The sequence below is a fragment of the Pieris brassicae genome, chromosome 8, assembly GCF_905147105.1.
Source record: "Pieris brassicae chromosome 8, ilPieBrab1.1, whole genome shotgun sequence".
NCBI lineage: Eukaryota > Metazoa > Arthropoda > Insecta > Lepidoptera > Pieridae > Pieris > Pieris brassicae.
In genome coordinates this window covers 19,680,658-19,693,362 of record NC_059672.1, presented here as the reverse complement: position 1 = coordinate 19,693,362, position 12,705 = coordinate 19,680,658, and the positions used below count along the sequence as shown (strand labels likewise).

Sequence of the window (12,705 nt, the reverse complement as noted above, 5' to 3'; positions counted from 1 at the left end):
CATTGCCATTAGAAAGAAGAAAAAGAAGTAAGAACGAAGAAGAAGAAGTAAGAACGAAGAAGAAGAAGTAAGAACGAAGAAGAAGAAGTAAGAACGAAGAAGAAGAAGTAAGAACGAAGAAGGAGGAAGAAATTCTTTGTAAATTAATTATTACTATGGTTAAAGCCCTAATAGATGATCATGTACTAGTATATGATCACTCCATGTATTTGTATATCTATATACACCGTTTACAACTATATATGTGCTAATGATAATATAAATTGATAAAAATTCTACGTTTACTGCACAAGTCGCTATGCCAGAGAATTGCTATCAAAAGTTCTAATATGTAACTATACAAACGAATATATCAACCAATAGCGTGTATTTTTTCTCGATCTGCTTTACTTTTTCTCTCGATCTTTCTCACTTGCTGGTTTCCTAATCTCGCTGCATGGCTATTTGTTTCATGCTACCTTCGCCCTTTCTCACTCTCTCTCAGTCGGTCTCAATCGATCTTTCCTGTTTATTCGACAAAAACGCTGCACTTCGGGACGCTAATATTATTATTATTGTTTCATCCGTATAAATTTTACCCTCATGTGCCTAAAGAACTTTCACTTCAAAACATTGGGCTTAATTGCTAAACAGTGGTAAGTGGAAAAAGAAAATAGTAAACAAGAACAGAGTGTCTTCTCTTGTATACTCTGTTTCCGCACTTAGACGCTCAATAGGTCCATTGTGCGTAATAGTGTCTTCCCTTATAGACAAGTTTCCCTTATATGTAAATAGTGTTATTGGACACTTTCTTATATTCAATATTATTTTTGGTAAATTGCGTGAGTTTATAATAGGTTAGATTCTAATGTTAGATAATGTCGTTGTGCAGAGAAAAAAAACTTAAATTTCATGAAGAAAAGATGTACCTACGCAGCTCTGATGCCAAACCATTGGTGGTAACGCCATAGATTACATCTTTCTAAGTAACCGAGTAAAAATAAATATAAAATATTATACCGCTACAAACATATGTTTAAGACATTAGAAATAATAGAATACTATATTTTCCCGCCTTCTTTTGGACATATTACATAGGAAAATAAACATATATACTATTAGAAAGGGATACAGTGAGCTAGCTTTTAGAAGTCAACAAATAGACCAATTAAAACAATTGTTATATTGATTTCGATAAATGCATTAGGTTACTTCAAACCGCTATAATTTGCTACCATATAAACAACAATATATTTTAGCAATGTTCTTTCATAGTATATGATGTACTACATCAGACATTAGACCATTAGAATTTAGAGTATCATTAAAGTGGTTGTTACCATCATCTTCGGTTAAATTGCTATAAAGCTGCGCGGGCTTTTTATAAATCCATATTCGAGTTGTCAATGTCACTTCATAAGTTCAGTTTGCAAAGAAATCGTACTTGGATGTTGATATTAAATAACGGTTTATTTTTATATAACTTTGCCTTAGGTGTTTATATCAAATGAAATTAAACAGCAATGAGGTCAGAAAACGCTGTTAAGTCGACCATATTCTTCTTTGAACTGCCTTTTAGTTTATAATTTCTGTTATTTAAAAAGTACTCATACTATAAGTAACAGGTTTTTAACCTGTTACTTTAGTTGTCAATAACACTTGATTATTGTATAGACAATTTTTATCTGTTGGATAAAAATATAATATAAGTATAATAAGTTTTGGTGAAACAAATAAAAAAATAACACCTATACAATTCCTGTATATTTAATAGGCATACTTACTTACTAGACTTCTGTATTATCTTAATCCAAGTGCCTTATTGTTATTACGCCGTAAAACAAAACCGAGATTACCAGGCTTTTAATGTGATAATTGTTAATACATTATTTGAATTGGTATTGCCATAATTCAGTTGCTATTAACCCATCTTGCCCAAATTGTGACTTACATATACACTCAAATATCTTGCATGACAAATTTTATTGAAAATTCGTGATTGAAATAGCTTGCCTATATTAAAAAAAATATATAAATTGAGAACCTACTCTTTAATTGAATGTATGATGTTTGTGACAAAGCGTATCGGTTTCCATACTTATATACAAAATGATTTTTTTTGAAAATTGTAAAGATTAAGTGTTGGGAGTATACGTATTCACTATGATTTAGTGAAGATATTTTTCTTCTGTAAGCTTTTTAATAAAAATCATTCATATGCCACCCATTAGGCGTTCATGTCTTCGCAGCTGGGAGTGTGTTTGTCCTGCAGGAGACACGTCAACTAAAACGATTTTAATGTCATTAGACTTGAGAACTTAATGAAATATGTCCTCAACTCAAATATAAGCAGCCGATTTTGTGATTTTTCTCATAACATTTTCATCTTTCGTAGCAAAGAGGTCATTTTTGAGATGTTTTCCTTTAACTATATTTTTACATGTGGATTAGTTTTATCTGCTTGTTATTTGCAAGATAAACCCGTTAAAAGTCAAGAAGTGCAGTTGCCTCCAGGTAGTATAGCAAATAATACAACAATAGTATTATCTTTTGTTAAAATAGCTTTTACACATTATGAAAACACTTTTTAAACGGATTGAAGCTATGTATTATTATTAAAAACTTATACTTGTGGTCACGGTGACTACACGCTGTAAAGCACGCTTAAAATTATGTAAATAATTATAAGTTTTTAATAATAATACGTAGCTTCAATCCGTTTAAAAAGTGTTTTGTTATACAACGATTTTAAATAATTTATTATAACCCATCTTTCTTTTAAATCTCTACTGTATAAACAATGACAGTCCAACTCATATCCCTAACTATCGTACTAACTAGACTGATCTAAAATTATCGTGATTCATGTGCACTTTTTCTTTTTCATATGTCCCTTTTTAGTTTAGTTTTTTATTTTTATGAAATAGCTGGCAAACGGGCAAGAGGCTCACCTGATGTTCACAGCGATACCGCCGTTTGTTTATTTTTATTTTTTTGTTCCTGTTTTAGTTTTGTTTAAATAACTATATTAACTATTTATTATGACACTTCTTGCTTACCTTAACTAATTGATTATTATTATTTTCTATACACAGTGGTTGCCTGGAAGAGGTACCTTACATAAAGGCCGCCAGTTGCCTTGCTTTTCATTTAACTATATCAATTGGATTGTTTCTGCAATGAAGTGTTAATAAATAAATTGTTCCGATAGCGGGATAGTAAATTTTCACAACGTAAATTATTATTAATTAATAAGTATTTCCTCGTAATTGACGACAATATTCTAACGAAAAATATGTACTAAGACTATAAGAGGACTGTTTATTAAAAAAAAACCTCGCCGCGAATTATTACATAAACTTTTTAGGGCAAGAATGTCAGATGACGCCTGTAATTCACGTTCTGCAACACCCGGGCTGTGTACCTAAGCCGATACCCTCTTATGCTTGTATTGGCAAATGTACAAGCTATGTCCAGGTAATAGTTTTATTAATTTATTTTATGGATATACTTTATCCGTTGGGTTTACTGGTAATCCGGCTGCATTGGTACTTGCATATGCAATTTTAAAAACTCAGAATTTATATTATAGTGCACAATATACATGCATGTTGTTGAGTCCTGCTCATTTATTTATGTACATTAATAGAGAGGCCAGAATAAATAACTAATTCTACAATCTAAAGGGATTACAGTCCACCAGTCTAACCACTGACTTACCGACCGTAAGGGGGGCCTATATCCTTAGCGGTCATATGGTAGATATCGCTATTTATATTGAGCTTATCAAAAGACCAATGAAGGAGTCGTAAGTATACAAGAAGTAGAAGTGAATCAATATATATGAATATTATTTCAGGTGTCTGGTAGTAAAATATGGCAAATGGAACGTTCGTGTAACTGTTGTCAAGAATCAGGAGAACGGGAAGCATCAGTGGTGCTGTATTGTCCCAAGGCAAAAAATGAAGAAAAGAGATATCGAAAGGTACAGTTGACAGACCACTTGTTCTATTTAGATGTTCTAGGTTTGTTTTCTATAGAAATATTTAGACTTGGTAGGCACTGCAAGAACTCATTGATATGAAACGCAACGGAAGTATGTTTTTTAAAGCACATAATATTGAGGCTTCTTTGAATAATGAGTCATAAATACAATCAGTTTTATAAGTAAATTTGCTGAGGTAAATGATAATGTTTAATATATTTAATAATCATTATTTTACAGGTAACAACAAAAGCTCCTCTTGAGTGTATGTGTCGTCCATGTGGGAGCGTAGAAGAAAGTTCCATCATCCCTCAAGAAATCGCTGGTTACGTTGAAGATAGTCCTCTGCATAGCCAGTTTAGAAGACATTTTTAAAGATAATGTTAAATTGAATGTTATAAGGACCCATGAATTTATAAAGTATCTTGTAGAATAAATAAATCGTATTTCATTAATTCGAATTATTTATAAAAAAATATTAGTGGATTATTAAACTATGTAATATTTTAAACTTCAATATATTTGTGATAGTTTTCGCAAATATTCAATTCAACCACAAGTAGGTACACGTGGTAATCTAGGCCCTAGCTAGGACATTTGTTCTAACTCACAAATATATAATTAATTATTTATCACGAATATACCAGTAGGAGTTACGGAGATATAGTTAAGGAGTAGTTCAAACGCATTTCATATTTAAAAATTTGCATTTTAAAATAGCATAATATGATGCCGTTTTAAATTGTATATTAGTTCGTTTTAATAAAACTGGACTAATTTTTAATTTAAAATTGAAGCAATGTTTGCGCCACAAGCTCATAATATTTTACGCACTCGTGAGAACACTAAGCACACCATGTACATAACGCCTTGTAACTCTCTCTCTCTTTCGGCAGTTGCCTGCCCATAAGGGCCTTGACAGGGTTGCTCAGACCGTTTTGGCGAGCGTAGCTCGGCGTCTGCATTGTTCAATGCACATCTAATATACAAATAATTATGTAGACTATTGAGTATAATATTATGAGTATTTAATGTTATGAAAATTGGTTGCAAAACAAACTGACAAATAAAATGTCATCTTTCTAGTAACCATTGACACATTCAGTAAATTGTCAGAACATCGTTCGGCCGCGGAGTATTAATAGAAATTCGTTTGCTTGTTTAGTGTTTACTTTTTACTGCAAAGTTTAAGTCTTGTTACAGTAATATTCTCTGATTTTATTTTAAAATGAGCCGCCGCAAACGTGCAAGGGTAAGTTAATATTATTATTAACCCAGTAAAATTATATACTCTTGCTATTTAAGTTATTATGGAGTATTTTTTTGTTATTTTATATGTAGGTTGAAACCCGCGAACTAGATGAAAAATTAAAACAAGATGATTCGGAATCTGATCAATCTGAGAAAAGTAAGATTGCGTCTTCAAGCCCAACAACACTCTCAGGTCGAAGAGAGTCTTCTTCCAGTCGCAATGAAACTAAGAAAGATGATAAACTTATTATAACACAGGAAGCAAAAAGCGAAGATATTGAAGAAGTTAACTATAAGGAAATGCTTAATAGGTAATTCTTATTATATTCATTTTAATAAATAGAAGTTTATTTTTCTTATTGGATTGAAAATAATAATTATTTCTTTAAACAAGGTCTGCCAATGGACATTACAATAAAACCTTACATCAAGAAACAAACAAAAATAATAACAACTTATTTCACAACCTTTACATGTAAATGTATGCCTGTTTGACAGATTCTATGCTAGAGGTGGCGTTTTCCTAAAAACTTGCTGTAAATATGAAATATTTAACTAACCCAATAAAGATAAAGCAGCATAATATACTTATATATAGCAGCATAATTGTATAAGAATATTCCACTATACCTTAACTGCCTCACAGGTGAAATATTTATATGTTAGACTAAGGATCATGAGCTGGATTTAAATTACATAATTTGAATTTTTGGTTTTATAATAAGGCATGACATGTCATGCCTCAGACAAACACTAATGGCTCTTAATTTGTTCCCTAATTCTGTTTAAATTAATGTTCAATTTCAAAAATTATTTTCTAATAGTGCTCTACTCATTCTTTCAGTTTGGAAGGAGCTGCCTTTCAGTCAAGGCTTCCGTTTGATAAAATGTCATCACTAGAAGCGGAATGTTTCTCAGACTTGCAAGGAGCATCTGCCCAAGCATTCATACAAATTAGGAACCGAGTTTTGAAACTTTGGTTTGGAGACCCTAAGAAACAACTCACACAAGAGATTGCTATTCAAAAAATGGAGGTAGGAATAAAATTCTTTGATGATTTGTTGCATTGCATCTTGTTGGCTTTTACAATGGTAAAAAGTGTTAAATACAAAAACTTAAAAATAATCAATTGAAACAAATACACAAAATATAAAAGGCAATCAATCAAAATAATTTCTAAATTAGGGTAATGTTAGAGAATCAATATAGATAAGGTAGTTTTACTCAACATGCCTTATTATTGACAGTAGTGTCAAGAATAATTAAACAAAGTACTGTGTTGAATTTCTTCAGATACCATTTCCTTTTCTTACATATACCAAGACTATATGCACAGAAGAGTAAAGTTTTGTATAAGGGTGCATGTAGTTGTTGATCACACTAAAAGAAAAAATAGTGCTACAATCCTTGGTCTTGGCCTCAGATTACTATATCTGTTTTGTGCTCATTTGTTTTATTGTAAAGAACAAGGTGGCCAGTATTCTGTGACACCCCATATATTTTATGTCATGCCGATTTTCCTTCAATGTACAGTGTAGCAATTGTTAAATGAGACAAACAGAAAAGTCCATTGGTACAAGCCAGCCATAAAACTCCGGTAATTTTGGGGATGACAGTCGCACACTTAAGCCCCTTAAAATCTGATATAACAACATCGAAGGGACAACTCATATTTGGTCGTAGAACTGATAGTGGTTACAGGCGATGACATTGTTATTAAGTACCTAATGCAATAGAATTCAGCCGGGACCTTCGATTTTGGTCAATATAACCGGTAAACTAAACAATGTCGTCGTAAATGTTTTTGACTTTATTAGAATTGTGAATCTAACATTAATCAATTCCGTTTCCAGCCTCCTTATAATGTTGATCCTGTGCTTGTGTTAAGAACGCATGCCTTTCTAGAGAGACATGGTTTCATTAACTATGGTATTTATGAACGTGTCACTCCTATACCATCTCCGCCTAAAGGGAAACAGCGTCCTAAAGTTGTCATTATTGGAGCAGGTAAAATTTGATAGTTTGTTTATTTATATACTTTTAATAATCAATGCAAATAATTTCATTATTCAACATACATTACTTACCTCCTTTAAAATTTCTTTTTGAGGAATTTAGTATCTTTGAATTAAAATTTGGTTGTGTTTACAATGCAATAAATAGACTGATGGTTTAAAAAAAAAACTTAAGAACGAAGTACTTGTTATTACATTTATGAAGATTATAAGGGGTTAACCAAAAAGTATAACACGGAGAGTGAAGTAAAAAAAAGAGGAAAAATTTAACCAATAGAAAAAGATTCATAATAAAAACATAAGAATGGACTACTACTAAATGGGCCGAGTAGTTTAATAGAGTAGTGTGCGAGGCAATCAATAAAATGCCCCTTTGGGTAAATCAAAGAGACCCCTACTGAAGATGACACAACAAAATTAAAAAAAATAAACAAAAATGGTTAATATTAAAAAAAGGTTTTATGAAGAGTCCTCTGTTTTCAGGTAACCCGACCAAAGGAAATGTTCATTACAGAGTAAAGTTGGTTCTCATACCAACATGAATATATAAATGACACATTTTTTTTGCTACAATTCAATTTGAACATATTGTGTTAACATTTTCAGGTGTATCCGGTTTGGCAGCAGCTCGTCAGCTCCAGTCGTTTGGGTGTGAAGTTGTTATTTTAGAAGGGAGGGAACGTGTTGGTGGACGCATAGTCACATATCGGAAAGGGCCATATGTCGCTGATCTAGGTTAGTTAAATCATATTTTTTTTAATATTTATGGTTGACAATAAATTATAGATTTGTTTGTTATTTGTTCTATTTATCATTCATTGTTGTTTGTGTTGTTATACTGTCTGTACTGTTGTAAGTATATTAAATAAAATATTTAAAAACTATATCAATTAAATAAGATTCTATGTGGTTAAGCCATTTTGCCAAAGTGTTTCATTACGGTTTTTTTTCATTTTAATTGACTTTTTGTAAAATCACTTTCGTCCAATTATATAGAGTGCCTTTATTATTATTTAGGTTAGTTTAAAAAAATTGAATTTAATGTATGAAATGGTGAATTCAGGTGCTATGGTGGTGACGGGTCTCGGTGGCAATCCTGTGACCACACTTTCAGTACAGATGAATATGGAACTTCACAAGATTAAGCAAAAGTGTCCGTTGTATGAAGCTACGGGAAACCAAGTGCCTAAACATAAAGACGAAATGGTATGTACTTCATAGTTACTGACTAGTACTGTTCGAAATACAAAATTTCAATTTAATAATTTTTGATGAGGGTGATCCCAAATATTTCTTCTCGGCCGACCGTCACATTTATTAGTTGAGTCATTGTTGAGATTTACTCGGGTTGCGTTAGACACATTTTTATTATGATATATACTTTTTGTTAATTATAATTGATAATAGTTACGTCCACTATTTAGAATTTTATAGTGAGTGTTTAGTGCGTTTTTGAGAACTATCGTGAGGCAAGGTATTAGCATCAGTCTAACCTCTCTTTGCTTCCAAACTAATAGAATTTCTCCAAATCCTTACGGCTGATAATTTGTGCCTTTCATCCTGGTAAAAAGATATTGTAACGAAGAACGTATTCATGACTTAATATTCTAGTATAAGATTGTGTGACGGCCATCGAACCGTTCTTTGTGCTTCACTAATACTTGCATATTAGAAAAAAACAAATGATGACGAAGCATAAATCAAAGGACCAACCCACGAAGGACCAATTATGTGGACACATTGTTGCCATTTAATTCGATATTGTGTTTATAATTGCTAAAAGCTCCCTGTCAGGCTGCATATCACTTCAGGTGGCCAAAAGTTCTGTATAAAAATTTTATGGACCTTCGGTACAGGTGGAGCGGGAGTTCAATCGCTTATTAGACGCGACCTCGTATCTCTCGCACCAAGTGGACTTCAATTACTTCGACGACACCCCGGTCTCGTTGGGGCAGGCGCTCGAGTGGGTCATTAAGCTGCAACAGAAGAATGTCAAACACAAACAGGTGAGGTTGAGATACATATAAAAATGATGCTAAAATATCACCAACTTTCAAGAAAACCTGAAGCTTGCTCCTCTTGGTTTGTTCGGCATGTTCGTATGTGATTAAAGCGGCGTATTAAAGGCCTAATTCATATATTAACACGATGAAATTTTCTAGCGGTTAGCGCTGAAAGAAAACTCAATAAAAACGAGGTGTACATACGTACATACATTGCGTCTCTACCCCTGTCTCCCATCCGCACCTCTATGTAGCATAGTTACAACATAGTGTCCAAATTTAATGTATTTCAAATAGGATTTATGGCAAAAACCGTTTAAAATTATAAATAATTCGTATTTATTTAATAATATAAAAAAATTGCAGTTGTTACAAGGAATTATTCCCAACTTATATACTTATATTTTTATAGAATGATTTAAAGTGAATTAATTTTCTAAAGTGACATACAAACAAATATATTCATTGTTATGACTTTAATAAAAAGCATTTTATTAACAAACAAGACAACAACGTAAACGCGATTTCCCATAATTATTGTATTATAAATTATGCCTTTAATACTGAAGGTGCGAAATGGAATGACGTCACTAAGGGTGTATGCACTAAAACTGTTATGAATTTATGACTTCATACAATGTAACATAACTAAATCATCTCTCTCTTTTCATCACGCGTACACACGATTTGACAGAAAGAGACGAAAGTACTTCTAACATGTTCATCAACTACATCTAAACAAACTCTATAAATAATGCTAGAACGGCATTTAGTACTATTTTGTACAAATTCCACTATTTTTCATGTAATTTATATGAATTTTTATATTAATATAACTATATAACCTATAACCTATAATATAACCATGTGAATTGTGCCGCCATTTTCAGATTATCTACATCTATGACAAATTTCTCAATGTTCACAGATACAACATCTCAAGGCATTCATAACTTTGCAAGAGAAACTCAAGAATAACATAAACAAGTAAGTTTGGTTTTAAGAAAAACACTTTTTGAATCAATTAAAGGTATTTATTATTTTCAAAACTTATAGTTATTTACATAATTCTAAATTTTAAGTTTGGTTTTTCTTGTGTAACTTTTTTATTATAACGATCGATGAAATGTTGATTACGTCTCTAGAACATAGGCTAAATAAAAATCTATATAAACAGAATGGTAACCATGGTAACGAGCTTCACCGTTTAGCTTACGTAATTAATATGGCCGCCTTTATTAGAAGTGAAAGAAATAAATTTTAATAATAAACACAAAGGCTATCTGACAAGATTTTAGAACTTATTTTATTAGTGATAGACAAATTGTTATTTTTGAAATGAAACTTCTTTAGCGGCGTTGGAAATAAATTTACAGTCACATTTTTCGGTTACGCGTCACATTTTCTCGTTACGTGCTATCTTTCTGTTGTCCCTACCACGGTTGATTCGCAGAGATTCGAAGCCATTAATAACAACAATAACTATTACAGTAATAATTCTATTACAATTAATGAAATACTGTAGTAATCTTAGTAGTAATAAGATAAAATTAAATAATTGTATTATTTGTATTCAGGTCTATGATAATAAAAGCCTTTTGTAAAACTTTATATTATTTAACTTCATTTAACCAATTTCTGTTAAGTTGCATATAGTAGTTAATTTTTCGAAAAAATTCTAGTATACACACATTTTTTAATGTTCTGTTAAGTATTAAACATTTAATTAATGAATACTTCCAATAACCCGCCGAAACGCTACTCTAGCAATGGCGATCTTAACAAATAAACACATAAACAAACGTGTTCATTATCATTTTTAAATTACACAAATATGTATAATATTTCAGTCAAAAACAGTCCCTGATGTAATTATCCTCATTCGACCTTATTTATAGTATGCGTCACCATGGTTACCATTTCGTTTCATATATGTAAGTTACTTCATAGTGTTATAAAGTGTGTTATATCTTAATATATATAAATCTCCTGTCACGATGTTTGTCCGCGATGGACTCCTAAAATACTTAACCGATTTTAAATTAAATTGGCACACCGTGAGCAGTCTGGTCCAACTTAAGAGATAGGATAGCTTAGATCTTTAATTATAGTCGCAATTTTATTTTATTGCAAATTATTTGTCTATGATTAATTGACAGTCCCAATTATCTGTTAACTCCAAAAGATTCTAACAGATGTCGATACTTTTCGACTGTATTGAGTAAATAATCAATAGATGGCACTGCTATGGTAAACCGACAAACGTGTCATATAAGCTACAATTCAATATCATGATTACCACGTGTTATTGAGGCTAAAGTATGAACTTTTTTAATTTTTGGTGTTAGCATAGCCAACCACGTGTTACTTAGACCGAAGTGTAAATCAAATTCAAATTATAGTGTCGATAATACAGTGAAATCATTATTTCGTGTCACGGTATTAAGGCTAACTAAAACCACTTTAAGGAGAAACGAAGTTCGCGGGGGCAGCTGGTATATATATATTATAAACCATGTTTTATAACACTATGAAGTAACTTTTGATAAGTATAAGTAAACAGTATAAAAGAGAAAAAATTATTTATTTCAGAATGTCAGACATAAGGGAGCTCCTTAAATCTATGAAAGCGGAAAAAGAAGCGTTGCTAGCGGAAGATAAAGCTACTTCCGAAGATGCTGGTATTTTACACGAGTTTAACTTGCGAAGACTTAACCGCGAGTTAAATAAACTGTGCAACGAGTATGAGGCAATGGTTAAACAAAATGCAAGTATTGATGATAAGTTGGCGCAGTTGGAAACAAATCCACCCAGGTATATATTGCTTAGTATGTTTTCAAAAATAAATTGATTGAATTTGATTATTATTTAAATTTTACAAAATACGTTTGATTTTGACTAATCTTTTACGAATTGTTTTAAGAAAAATCTTTCTTTATTAAGAAAAACTTAAAATAAATTTTTGAATTTGACTTGTTCATTAAGAAAAAAATTAAACAATGTTTGAATTTGAATTGTTTATTAAGAAAGAATTCAAAACAATGTTTGAATTTGAATTGTTTATTAAGAAAAAATTCAAAACAATGTTTGAATTTGAATTGTTTATTAAGAAAAAAATAGAAACAATGTTTGAATTTTAATTATTTATTAAGAAAAAAATAGAAACACTGTTTGAATTTGAATTGTTTATTAAGAAAAAAATAGAAACAATGTTTGAATTTGAATTGTTTATTAAGAAAAAATTCAAAACAATGTTTGAATTTGAATTGTTTATTAAGAAAAAATAGAAACAATGTTTGAATTTGAATTGTTTATTAAGAAAAAAATAGAAAAATGTTTGAATTTGAATTGTTTATTAAGAAAAAAATAGAAACAATGTTTGAATTTTAATTATTTATTAAGAAAAAAATAGAAACACTGTTTGAATTTGAATTGTTTATTAAGAAAAAAATAGAAACAATGTTTGAATTTG

General features: G+C 31.0%; 2 protein-coding genes across 2 annotated transcripts in view; both read left to right on the top strand.

Moving 5' to 3' along the window:
- The first annotated feature begins 2,391 nt into the window (after window positions 1-2,391).
- On the top strand, window positions 2,392-4,364 carry LOC123713844 (bursicon). Its single transcript, XM_045667731.1, has 4 exons — window positions 2,392-2,493; window positions 3,347-3,456; window positions 3,839-3,964; window positions 4,205-4,364. The coding sequence occupies exons 1-4, from the start codon at window positions 2,394-2,396 to the stop codon at window positions 4,337-4,339; spliced, it is 471 nt and encodes a 156-aa protein (XP_045523687.1). The 5' UTR covers window positions 2,392-2,393; the 3' UTR covers window positions 4,340-4,364.
- Window positions 4,365-5,092: 728 nt separating this feature from the next.
- LOC123713842 (lysine-specific histone demethylase 1A) overlaps window positions 5,093-12,705 on the top strand; it is a 345,388-nt gene continuing 337,775 nt past the window's right edge. The window contains exons 1-9 of the mRNA XM_045667729.1: window positions 5,093-5,216; window positions 5,306-5,526; window positions 6,060-6,249; window positions 7,069-7,222; window positions 7,837-7,965; window positions 8,294-8,436; window positions 9,087-9,236; window positions 10,162-10,220; window positions 11,826-12,047. Coding sequence (XP_045523685.1) covers window positions 5,193-5,216; window positions 5,306-5,526; window positions 6,060-6,249; window positions 7,069-7,222; window positions 7,837-7,965; window positions 8,294-8,436; window positions 9,087-9,236; window positions 10,162-10,220; window positions 11,826-12,047 — 1,292 coding nt within the window. The 5' untranslated portion in view covers window positions 5,093-5,192. The remainder of the gene's footprint in view (window positions 5,217-5,305; window positions 5,527-6,059; window positions 6,250-7,068; window positions 7,223-7,836; window positions 7,966-8,293; window positions 8,437-9,086; window positions 9,237-10,161; window positions 10,221-11,825; window positions 12,048-12,705) is intronic.

Coding starts and splice junctions, on each gene's coding strand:
- LOC123713844 (XM_045667731.1), top strand. CDS start 2,394: ATGTTTTCCTTTAACTATATTTTTACATGTGGATTAGTTTTATCTGCT. Junction 3,457..3,838: donor AATGTACAAGCTATGTCCAG/GTAATAGTTTTA, acceptor ATATTATTTCAG/GTGTCTGGTAGTAAAATATG. Junction 3,965..4,204: donor AAGAAAAGAGATATCGAAAG/GTACAGTTGACA, acceptor ATTATTTTACAG/GTAACAACAAAAGCTCCTCT.